General features: G+C 35.1%; 1 protein-coding gene across 2 annotated transcripts in view; it reads left to right on the top strand.

The window, feature by feature from the left end:
• The window catches only part of iPLA2-VIA (calcium-independent phospholipase A2 VIA), a 369,611-nt gene that overhangs the window by 292,465 nt on the left and 63,525 nt on the right, over nt 1-13,621 (top strand). For both annotated transcript variants that reach the window (XM_090407696.1, XM_090407695.1), the window contains exon 11: nt 8,007-8,170. In XM_090407696.1, coding sequence (XP_090263822.1) covers nt 8,007-8,170 — 164 coding nt within the window. The remainder of the gene's footprint in view (nt 1-8,006; nt 8,171-13,621) is intronic.

Genomic DNA, 13,621 nt, shown 5'->3' on the forward strand with positions numbered 1-13,621 from the left:
TCTTAATGAACCTTCATTTTTTACGTAACACGTTTAACACATTTCTTTTTTACTTGATATATAAAATTTAATTAATAGATTTGACAAATCCTTGGCATTGATCATCCATTTTACATGCATTATTTATCCCAATTATTGTGGTATTTTTCGTGGTAATAATAACTGCGATAATCGATATATTCCTGTATATATATACTATCCCCTCCCCAAGTTCCGGACTGGTAGGCCGGTTCTCCTTGAATTCTGATGACTCGAATTTTGAAGACTTGAAAGGGGGGGGAACCCCCCCCTTTCGTGAATTTTCTGGTCAGCTGGTCCACGAAATATTTCTCCTATTTTCCCTGGTCTGCTGGTGTAAAAAGGTTGAAGAACGCTGTTCTACACCACCACATACCAAACACATCTTGGTCACTTTCCTGTCTACCACTTCATTCCTATGAAATTAAGACATGAAATCTAAACATATTAATTCAAATCCTATTTGCTATCAATTCCTTATAAAGAGGGATAATAAATCTTTATTCCTACTCACCAATGTATTTTTCAACATCCTGGTGACCCTCCAAGCTATTCTTTTCTCACTTCCATATCATGAATTTGCTTGCAATCCGGTTCCATCAATGTTAATGCACAGTTTATAATTTTAGTATGGTATGGCGCAAAAAAAAAAAAAAACTATGCACATTAATAGAAGAGCATTTGTAGAGTCCATGTGATTACATTCAACTGTAGCAATGGTATTGATATTGGAAGAAAATATATTTATTGTTGAGCATTATTTTCATTCATACAGAGTTGGCAGAGCAAATAGTCCAAACCTACAAATGTTTGTGACCAGGACAGAACAACCTGTCACACATCACATTGTTCTAGAGACTATTTATCAGAACACTTACCCTGGAGGCTCATTTCAAGGTTCACAGAATTCCCCTACCCTTCACATTCTCCTGATCTCACATCACTTGATGACTTCGTTTGAGCTATGTTGAAGGAATGGGTATTCCACCATGACCAGCCTTCAAACCTTGATGAACTAAGGGATAAAATTACATGATGTGTAATTTTATCCCTTAGTTCATCTGTATCCAGCAGATGTTCCAACCATTGTTCTCCAATATGACAGAGAACCTTGACATGTGCTATGAAACCTGTCTTGAAAGACAAAGTGCCATTACGTAATCTACCATCTTTAATGCTGTATTCGACTAAGATTCCACCAATAAATTCAAAATTATAATAACGGAATAACTCACATAAAATATTATTTAATAGTAAAATTTTCACTTGCGTATCGCAGGCATCTTCATGAATCACTGAAGAATAATAAGAATTTAATTATTACGAAAGCTGACAAAGGGAAGGCTGTAGTTATTAAAGATAGGAAGGAATATGAGAGAAAAATGTCTCTATTACTCTGCAACTATTCAACTTATAGGCCCCTTACATCAGAATCCTACCGGGAGTCAATTGAAGAGACTTAATTCTCTTATAGATAATGTATCTACATGGGATGAAGATCAAAAGAAAAAACTTAAAACCTTCTTCAGTCCTCCTCCTTCTTTCTTATGTAATAATTTTTTTCAATGTAAGACATGTTTGTTTTTTGCCAGAGTACATTATGGCTAGTGGAAGTTGTATGGTATGCTAGGCCTGATTTGTGTTCTCTTCTTTTTTGCACACCTTTTTGGTGTTCGTTCATGCAAATTTCCCCTGATCTTCCAGTCTGGCCTACGTAGCAGATGCCACTGGAACTTCAGTCGTCCACCGAGATTGTGTGGTCTTCCAAAAGTTCATAAACCAGATATTCCTTTGAGGCCAGTTGTGGATTGTATAGGTTGTCTCACTTATAAAATTTCTAAATTTTTATCAAATTTAGTCATTTCTTCAACTAGAAAAACTGATACTTTTATAAAAAATACTTTGGATTTCAAAAATAAAATTTCAGATCTTCAATTGGACATTTTGGATATTATGATCAGTTTAGATGTTGTTTCTTTATTTACAAATGTTCCTTTATCTGAAAGCATTGAATTACTGTAACAAAACTTTCGTTCAGACATTGTAAAAATATTTGATTTTGTAATACATTCTGGCTATTTTTCTTTTAAAAACAAGTTGTATCAACAAATTGAAGGAACAATAATTTGTATGCTAAAATAACTTGTAATGCTAAAAATAGGACATCATTGTTACTGAAAAAAAACTATCTATAAGAAAGAATGTTTGCTCATGTTATCATAAATAGAATTTAGCTTGATGTAGTTTCTAAATAATTAATTAATTTGTAATTTTTTATTTTTTTTTTCACTAGAGGTCATGCCAGTAGAATAACCCGTGATCAAATCATTGTTTCTCTAGCTTACTGTATGTAATGTAACTCAGCTTGTCCTGTATATTTGTATATGCTCTAGATGATGATCTAATATGAAGATCAAACCGTTGGGAAATTAAAAGAGTTATTTATAACACGGTTGTAAAGTCCATAATTTCTAAAATGAATGCTGATCACCGTGCAGCACTAAAAGAAAGGATTAAGATGTCTTGTTACAGTTTGTTGAAATATCCACGTATCTGCAAGCTGACCTGGCATGGTCTGTATCGATTATGTTTTGCTGTTATAACCAAAAATCTGTCTTTATGCTCCATGGTAGAGCAAGGGCATCCTCTTAGCTAACGTCTGGAATATGTTCCAATGGTTTGAAACACTGCCCAGAACCTGGATGCTATGTGAGATTCCAACTCTGGTAATATCAGTAATTCTGCAGCCTTCTTCATGCTTTTTAATAATTCTTTCCCCTCATGAAATCATCTAGATGATGTCTTTGAGACAACAAGACATCCAACTTTGCAACTTTATTCCTTCATGAAAAGCACTTCCTTCAAACACAATTTGAAGGAAGTGCTTTTAATGCAATTCAACTTTTGTGTGCATCATTCATTTAAGCGCATTCAATGCAATTAGCCTTTTGCATTTTATTCCATTGAGTGATCCCTTTGCAAGTGTTAAATCAGTGGCTTTTAACAGGCACTTTAAGTGCTCATGGCCTTCCAAGTATCCTTGGATTTTTTAACTGTAATACGAGGATAAGGTGGTTACTCCTATGCCTCTAAGTATTATATAAGTGGTTACTCCTATGCCTCATGTGTTCTACTGGCTAGTTTGTCTGTTTTGAGGGATGAAAACCCAAGTTTCTAGGAGAAAAAACCCTCTACTTCCGTATGAGACCAGCTGATTCGCCTTTCAGCGAAAGAAACCAGATAAAGGTTCCTCGTGTCACTGATGGGGAATCGAACTGAGGTCTTTCCAACCAAAGGGCTTCGTCTATACTGACTGAGCTATGGAGGCTCCTACTTGAAAACATCAGTTATATAAATTGCCACAAGCTGATTTGTCTGAATTTGCAGTTGTAATCTTCGGAAATAGTGTTTGTCCCCGGGCTTTGGACACCAGTGTAAGTTATCATAAATAAATAAATTTGCAGAAAAAAACGATTTTTCTGCAAATTACTCTGTATCTGTTTGGATTCTAATATTTTCAATCTCAAAGTGAAATCGTGCATTAAAAGAGTAGGCCTAAGGACCTCATCAAAAAAATAAAACCTGTTCATGTTAAACCAAACCATATTTATGGATTACCAAAAATCCAAAAATCTAATATCTCCCTACACCCTATAGTCAGTAGCATAGATAGTCCCACTTATAAACTTGCCTAACGTTAGCTAAGTTGCTTGTCCCCCCCTCCCCCTTTACTGGCAACTCCTCTACTTTTGTAAAAAATTCAGTCTGTTTCAAATAATTAGTTAAAAACTAATTATTTGAAATTAGTTTTTAACTAAATTCAGATCCTTAAAAATTCAGACATAATGGTTAGTTTTGATGTCACGTCATTATTTACCAATGTACCACTAATAGACACTCCTGATTTGATGAAATCTAAATTTTTTCCTAATATCCTTGAATTATTCAAATTTACTACGTATGCATTTTAATTTACACGGGGAACAGATTAATGACACTGCTGTGGGTCCTCCTGCTTCTCACCCCCTTTAGCAAATATTTGCATGGAACACTTTGAAAACAAAATACTTACCACAGCTACATACATGCCCATTGTGTAGTTACATTTTGATGATGTGTTTGCCATTTGGCCCCATGGACAAGACACTTTGGATTTTGTAACCCTAAACAACAAACACCCTAAAATCCACTTTACAATAGAAAAAGAATCTAATAACTGTTTACCTTTTCTTGACACAGTAATCACTTGCATTTTAGATGGATCACTATCTAGTGTGTGTGTGTTGACAGAAAGTCAACACACACACACACACACACACACGAAGATATCTATATAAACAATTGCTTCATCAACCAGCCCGACAGTATGATATTTTAAAAACACTTACACACTGGCACAACCATATTTAATTATAGCTTCTGAAGCCGCCAAAAAACTTGGTATACTTTTTCGTACAAACACTACTTCACAGCTGCTACAAAGCCCAAATCCTCCCAGCCATGGAATATTGCTCCCATGTTTGGGGTTGTGCACCAAAATTCTCTCTCTCCAAGATTGCTAGATTCTATCCAGAAGAAGGCAATTTGGCTAATTAATGATCCCTCTCTCACTAACCCACTTCAATCCCTCTCTCACAAACATTCAGTTTCTGTCTTGTGCCTCTTCTCCAAATACTTTCATGGACAGTGCTCTACTGAATTAACCACTATTATTCCTTTATTCTTCTCCAAAATCATTAAAACAAGAGCCACTGCTAACCTACACTTTTTTACAGTTCACCTTAAAACTCATTGAACCAACTTCACTGTCTCCTCTTTTATTCCATCTACTTCTGTCCTTCAGAACAGTCTTTCCCACTCTGCCTTCCCTCAAAGATTACAACCCTCAGCTGTTCAAGCAAAATGTGAACAGACTCCTCCTTTCTTCTATTCCTCTTGCTCACACATTGCACTAGTGTGTGTGCTATAGATCTTGTGGCCTTCTGTGTGTGGTTCAGATATAAAAAGAAAAAAAAAAGCAGAACCATTTGTTCTAAGGAGATACAGCTCTATCTAAAGAACTCAAATATCTATGCCATACTTGCAATTCCAACAGCTGCAATTCCTACAAAATAGATAAAATACTACATAGCCCTATTACTTCTCGCTCCTCTTATACACAGGAACACAACATTACCATTCCTATTCCCTGTGTCAGAGGTACATCAGGAAAAGATCCAAAGTACTAATAAAACATGGCCTTCGCACCACAATCAAACCTAATATTAAATTAGCAACTGTAATCTGCTCTCCTAAGGATAAACTTCACCCTCTAGCTTACCTTGGAGTGTGTGAAATTCTTTGTGACTGTGACTTGAGCATCTGTGAGCATCTGCCTGGAAGAACATAAAAAATACATTCACTACCATTACTATGGTAAGTCAGGACTGGCAGACCATGCTTTGGACATCCCTTCACACAGGATTAGATGGAAGGAAACTAATGTGCTATTCAGAAGTCGTTACAGATCCAAAAGATTATTTTTTGTGTCAGCCATGGCTATGAAGAATTCTCCTAATCTGAACAAATATAGTTGCATTAATTTGCCAAAAATTTGGGAGACTGTTATCTTAAGAGCCACGCTCACATAGATGTAATGCTTTTTTTTTTACAGCATTAGAGGGCACCAAATTAGGACTTTAGATCTTTTATCCATTACAGTTGGTATTGTTTCACTTACTCGCTGTCATGTATACATGCTGTGTTGTGCACTGAAGATGCTGATTTGAAATTCAGCGAAATATAAGCAAGTTAATAAACATCTTTTTTTTTTTATAAACTAGTTCATTTGGTGTTGTTAATACTATTAAAAATAAGTTACGAATAACCTTCGGCACCTAAGCTTATTTGTCAGACTGAACATTTTAATATTAAGACAAGATTAAAGCAAGTAGGTACCCTTTTTCTTTTTAATTTAGCCTTGGAAAATCTAAAGATAACACAAACAGAACATTAATATTGGGATATGAAGATGATATATGCCTGGTTGGAGAAAATGCTGAAAACATTTGAACAACATTTAGAAAACTCAAAATTGCTTCGAAAAACTAGGATTAAAAATCAACCAGGATAAAGCTGAATATTTAAATGATGCAGAAAATGACCAGTTTATTACCATTGATAATCTGAAATTTAAAAGTGCACCTCTTTGAAATATCTTGGAACATTGATTACTTGAGATGATAAAATTAGCACAGAGATAAAAGCTAGAATACATAATGCCAATAGATGTTATTATTCACTACATCATTTGCTATCTTCTAAAATTCTGTCAAGCAGAGTTAAAACAGAAATATACAAGATGATCATTAGACCTATTGTTCTATATGGAGCAGAAATCTAGGGCATAACAGACCATGATGCAAAAGTGTTGCCAATTTTTTGAAAATAAAATCCTCAGAAAAGTCTGTTGACCTGTAAGAGATAACAGATGAATGGAGAAGAAGACATAAAACAAGAACTATATGAACTATATAGATCCCCACGTCTAGTTGATGAAATTAGAGCATGCAGATTACTGCAATTTCATGGCTTGAACATTTGGAAAGAATGAGTGAGGGGAGAATAGCTAAACAAGCATTCAAAATGAAGCCTTATGGAATGTGACTTAGACTGCAGAAAAATCAGAAGGATAATATCCAAAGAGACTTAGCTGAGATGGGAATTCAGAAATGGAATGAAAAATCTCAAGACAGAAAGGAATGGAAGAAGCTGATACATGCCGCAAAGAATCTTACAGGTTCAACAAGCTGATGAAGAAAAAGAAGATTCTTGCCCAAGTCTTCCCATGATGTTTGTTTATCTTCTTTGCTTCACTTTTCGGTTCTTTTAAGAACAAAAACGAAAAGAAAAAAAAAAAAAGGTAATCCATGTAACTGTGGCCTCTCCTACCTCAGTTCAGGGAAAGGATTTCCTGTCATGAACTTAGTCACATCAGCGAGATATTTATTATTATTATTATTTCAGGCAACTCCAAGGGGTCGACGGACTCATCGAGGGAGGCCCTAACATCATGTCAAGAACAACTATTCAACATTCACACAGTATCTATCATACCTCGCCTTGAACTCATTCACGGTCATAGCACCCACAACAGACTCTGGCAGCTTATTCCACTCTTTCACCACTCTCCAAGTAAAAAAACCTAGTTCTAACACCCCTGCTAACCACACTCTTGCCCAGCTTCCATGTATGGCCCCTAGTCCTCCCACCACCAGTCCTATTAGATCTTGTGGCCTTCTGTGTGTGGTTCAGATAAAAAAAAAAAAAAGCAGAACCATTTGTTCTAAGGATACAGCTCTATCCAAAGAACTCAAATATCTGTGCTTTTCCATCCTGGAAAATTATTATTTCCATCCTGGAAACGTGATTTGCAAAACGTCACTAATGTCATAATGTAACCTTTGCAGCATTGCTTTGTGCAAGGTGAGATCTTGACTAAAAAGTTCTGGGTAACGTTGAAATGATCAAGCAGGTCATTATGGATAATAAATATACACTAATATTCCAGCAGTACTGGCCCATAATGATAATTAGAACTATAGTAAAGTTAATGGCTTTAAATAAATGTTGTGCACTTTTATTTGTAACAAGATTTTAGCAAATGTATTTAAAAGGCTTACATGCTTTGAATTTTGCATAAAAATCCACTTGGTGTTCATTCATTTAATTTATATATTATACTGATTTCAGGCTGCACACCATAATTTATTTAATGTTTTGCAGATAACCAAGAAATGTGTCTTTCATGACTTACTGCTGCAGTGCATGAAAATTATATGTTCAGATGACATGAAATTGAGATTTAGTAGTATCAAGATGATTGTCAGTTTTAATCTATTCATTATTTAATCTACATTATTTTTACTTTTATGAACTATAGAAATTATATATTAACGTACATTTATCATAACTGTATAAAAACTTTTAAGTTTGTATTTTTTTTACAGAGTTATGGTAACTGGTGTGTTGGCTGATAGACATCCAGCTGATCTTCATCTCTTTCGTAATTATGAGTCACCAGAGGACATTATTGAAAGGATAAGAGGAGAAGTGGTGGAAGAGGAGAAAGATGTAACTCTTGCAAACAAAAAACCTCTTCCCAAACCTGAAGGTATTAAGAATTGTGTTGTACTTCTAGTAACAGTTATGTAATATGTAATAACTCCATGGAACGGAGACTCATCATGAGAGACTCACAATAACTTTTGTGCACATGGCACCTGCCATACCTCTCCTTAAAAGAGAACTCGCAACTAATTCTGGAAATCTATTCCATTAATTCATCACTTTCCATGCAAAAACCTGGTATGCCCCCCTTACTAACTACACTCTTACACAGCTTCCATGGTAGACATTTCTCCAATATTGCTGCCAAACTCAAGACAAGAAATAACCTGCTGTATAAATTTGCTGGAACAACTTATGGAGGCTTGTGCTCCCACATTAAGGACATCTACTCTGAGCCTTGTTTACTCAACTGCTGAATACTGCTCAGCAGTTTGGATGAATAGTGCACATGTCAAATTAATCGATATCATCCTGAATCAGATAATGCATATCATTTCTGGAACAATAAAGACTACTCCATCATACTGGCTACCAGTTCTGAGCCACATACAACTGCCACAACTAAGACACCAAGGCAACTTGATTCGCAAATATAACAATTTGCTGGAATCTACTGCTTCCTATACACTCTGATATTGATAGCTTTACATTACAGAGGCTTAAGTCAAGGCACCTGCCTATTATAATGGCACAATGACTTGTCACTGAGGGCTATGATGCAACAATAGTATGGCACACGGAATGGACTGCCCAAGTCCCAGTAATCTGGCAGACTGTCTTTAACCCAAACAGCCATCCATCAAGGTTTGACCTACCTTGAAAAACTTGGACCTCCCTAAATAGGGTTTGCACCAACCATGGTAGATGTAGAGCTTTCTTGGTTACTTGGGGGGATAAGACCAAATGCATTTTGTGACTGTGGCGAGGATAACCAAACTATACAACATATCGTGTCTTACTGAGTCCCATATAGGCTCCTCACAAAGCCTATATGGGATCTGTAACTGACTTTATAGAAGCTTCTATAGCTGCTGTTGATTGACTGTTGAACTTAGACATTCAGTTTTAATTTTATGTTTATAAAATTAACTTGTATATTTTTATATGTATATATGACTATAGTGTCACCTCACACTATTGTATCCTTTTATACATCTCTTATTAGAGTTGCCAGATTTTGAAAAACCAAATACGGGACATGGGTGACCTAAAGAATGATGATGCTTTATGTCATGAAATGCCATAGTTATTTCGGCAGCAATAACTTTTCTTTCATTGCTGGTATTTGGTTTTGCAAAATAAGTATGAATGCTTTTGGAAGTGGAACTCAAAATGCTCAATTTGTGTTTCTGAGTGTTAATGTGTATTATCTGATCATCCCCTATGTGCAATACTAAATGTTTGTCTACAGATTTTGCATTCAACTTCGTCGTTATATTTTCCTTTTGCAATAAAATTCCATTCTTTCAAATAATCATCGTTAAAAACATACTTCCATTTTGGCATTGTTAAGGGCTTATGGAAAAAAAACAAAATTTAATATATCTTTGTATAATTAATAAAGAAAATTAATTTACCTTTAATTACCGTATATATTTTATGTATTAACCAAATATCGTACATTTGAAAAAGGCAAGATATTATTTTTTAATAATTATTGAAATAACATTCACATACTGTATCGATACCGCACTATGTCCAAATATGAATTGTTTGGAAATAAGCAACTGTATTATATCTGTACCGAATTATAAATAAAATGCTTATACTAAATAAAAAGCGACCAGAATGAAAGGAACCATCACCGCCATGCCGCCGCCGTAAACTGTAAACGCAATTAATTTCCTCAAATTTTTGGTTTTTATGGCCTACAAATCAATTTGAGTTGGATTTTTCAAAAAGAATATTCAAAATTATAATTGCTTAAGATAATATTTATAATTTTATCTTTTCATTAAAAGTACGGGCCATTAGGCTGTCCCTACAAGAGAATACAAGACATCAAAATTCGATGTAAAATACAGGATAGTCCTGTACATACAGGACATCTGGCAAACTTAATCTCTTATATACTTTATTCTCTTGTATGTCCTTCTTTTGTGTGTGTGTGGTGGCATATGCATGTATTCTTCTTAGCCAAACACTAAATAAATAAAAAAATCCCAATTATTCCCATATTCTAATTTTATATCACCTCTGTGATCTTTGATTCCTCTTTTGGGATATTCTTTTCTTGTTTTTTATGTTTTCTTAATAGCTTCTAAAACGTTTTCTTACCGTCATGATATATAGTTCATTCTCACTATAGCAAAACTTCTAAGGACCACAGGAATACTTTTAGTGAATAGCTTGTTACAGTAAATTTCCATTGGCATAGCATTATGATTTCGAGATTTGTTTGGAACTTTTCAGTAATGAGTTTATAATGGTCTTTGCTGTTTCTTCAGCCGTTTATGTACATTTCATTCCTAAGGTAGGATCTACCTTTAAAAAGCCATACTACCCATCATCATATTGCTATCCACCCATTTCTGAATTCTACCTTTTACCAACTTTTGTGATACAATACCTTAACCGTTACTCCCAAGTTACTAACATCTTTTCTGTAATTTGCTACTTTTGTCGGAGCCTCCTTTATGTAATGGAACTATCTTGCCCTGTTTCCACTCCCTCAGAACCTTGCCAGAGCTGAGACAGATTGAGTAACTTGTTCAGGGACACTGCCAGTTCTCTTGCACATGCTTGTAACACACTGGCCAATATGCCATCCAGTCCTCCTGCTGTTTTCACTTTTGACATTTTTCAGAATGCTGAGCACATCTAGCTCGTTCACCTCAGTTCTCACATAAGTGTCTTTTACATTAGCAACTGCAATATCACTACTTGGATGATACATATTTGCAAAGTGATCACTTAGTAACTTGACAGAAGCAGAGGAATGGCTTCTGCTTCTGTCACTTTCCTACCATTGGCAGTGATTAAAATTATTTTTCCATGATCTATTTCCTCTTACTTGCTATGTAGCAAAAAGAAAACTTGAGGATTTTCTCTGGCCTGCTTAACTAATTTTCTCTCATAATCAGATTTAGCTTTTCTTATCATGCTAGTGACCCTTCTTGCTTGTGCTTTGTGTTGCTCATGAGCACAGGGACCACCTTTTTCTTTATATTCCTAATAGAATGTTTTCATTTTGTTTATGCTCCTGCTTTGTATTGCTTTTCATCCATTTAACTCTCACTTTGGTTTATCTTCCTGACCCCACATATGCAATCTGGTACTGCTACCCTCGAACAATTCCTGACCTTTTCTCATTGAAAAATTTTCCCCTGTAACTTCTTATGCCATGGCACTACTCTAAGTTGCATCTTAAGTTTTTCTTAATCACCACCTTTTTAATTTTATACCTGAGGATTCCACAAATTTTGCAGCTTCCAAAAACAAGACCGCATAAGGTAATAGCATCAATGATAGCATTGATAAGGCTATCATTGATGCTATTACACTCTCAAAAAAGCCCCCCCCCCCCTTCACATGCTGTTTCAGGCAATTATCCATTTAGAAACTATAAATTCCATTTCCATCTTGCCATGGGCTTCTTTTCTTTTCCTCTAATCTGTGTCTTCGTAGTTGAAGTCCCCCATAATAATTGCTTCACCTGCACTCTTTTTGCTAACCTGCCAATACATGGCATCCCCATTTGTGTATCCCTGGTCTATAGCAGCAACCAACAATATATTTTGTCTGATTCTTTCTTTCAACCAGATAGCCTCAAATGAACTGTCTTCCTCAGATCTGTAATCTTCCTTAACTTCTGTTTTTGTGTTGAAGCTCTTCAGCCATAATAGTGCTTCTATCCTATACCCTCTGTCCTCTCACAAAATTTAAAAAAAAAATAAAAATAAAAATCTTATATCATTTTCTGTCAACTAGGTATTACTGATACATAATTTTAGCAAGTTGGAAGTTAAACTTTCCCAAGGCCCACAATTTTTCTTGCATAATATTAATACTAATTCATTTAGATTTAAAACTTGTGAAATTGTACTTGGCATTTCATGAGTATTTCTGCATTCACAGTCATTTGTCCCAGGGTTGGCTAGACTCATGCTTAACTGCATTTTCCCATTTCCTCTAGCCCTGGTTTTGCACTATCATGCAAGATGAAGCCTTGGTTTTTGTGTATACTACAGTGCAATCATATAACCTCACCAGATTCTTTGAGAATCTAAGACAGGTATCAAGACATTGAAACCAATGACTAATCCATATCATAGTGTTTTGTGAATACATGGGATGTGCAGTCTCTGTTCTGGCTTATGTAAACTTTTTGCAAGAACAGGAGATCTTGTAAATACTCAGATATTTTTGAAAAGGAACAGTCTTTAGTTTTGTTTCTTCAAATGGAAAGGAAAGCCCTGTATCCAGAAATATAGTGCGGGTTCTCTGGTATCTTGCAAATCCATGTTTGAAAAAGAGTGAAAAGACAAATTTATCACAAGCCAGTTCGAAACTATCTACAGTTGTCTCTTACTGTAGCAAATGGCACTATAATAAACTCGCTATAACAAGCCTGTGAAAATCTAGGCCAAAAGCTCATAGATATAACACTATGTTAAAAGAAGTTAACTGTAAGAAATTATTCCTGTGTTCCCTACATATTTGTTATAAGTGAGAATTGACTGTGCATGGTGGCATCACATGAATGGTGTGTTCATTATTAGGAAACACAACCTAGATGACTTTAGCAATTTTGTGTGTTTTCTAGATAGTGTCCATCCTAAAATGTCTTTATATCTTTTGTATCTTTTAAAATACTTAAAATTTATTTTTTATCTTTACAATAAAAACATCTTTGCAGGCTACAGTGATATTGATTGATTGATTTGATGCCTTATCTTGATAGTAACCTCCTATCCTGAATTATTATTATTATTATTTTTTTAATTCAGAATCTCTTACCAGTCCATGTAGCATATCATGCCTCTTCTATGCTACTAATCATCTACAAGAGCCATGCATAATGCTTTTATTTGTTTATTTCTAGTTATTGCTTAAGAGTCATAGCTATATAAGCTATATAACTGACTGCAGAACTGGCCAGAACCTCTGACTTAATGCCCAATACTCACGTTATCTTGATGCATCTCATTAGTAAATATCGTTCTGAATACTGAAAGAACAAGGATGGGCTGGCAATATGAGGTTTAACTAACCAGATATTGTTATGCTGGTAGTGTGGCACCTGGTTAAACAAAGCTACCACAATAATATCAGGGAACCAGAGTGAACAGTGAAAGTGAGACACTGAAATACTTCAACTCACCCTTACAAGAATTAAGATAGGCACCATCAGCATAAGAAATATTAATGATAAATAGGTGGATCTGGCAGAATAATTAGAAAAGTACCACATCGACATCATTGGCATTACCAAAATGAAGAAGAAAACAACAGGTGAGATTTTTCTCAATTTAACCTACAAGATGTTGTATTC

Source organism: Typopeltis vanoorti, chromosome 17 (assembly GCF_054136105.1).
Source record: "Typopeltis vanoorti isolate ZY-2024b chromosome 17, IOZ_Tvanoo_1.0, whole genome shotgun sequence".
NCBI classification, from domain to species: domain Eukaryota; kingdom Metazoa; phylum Arthropoda; class Arachnida; order Uropygi; family Thelyphonidae; genus Typopeltis; species Typopeltis vanoorti.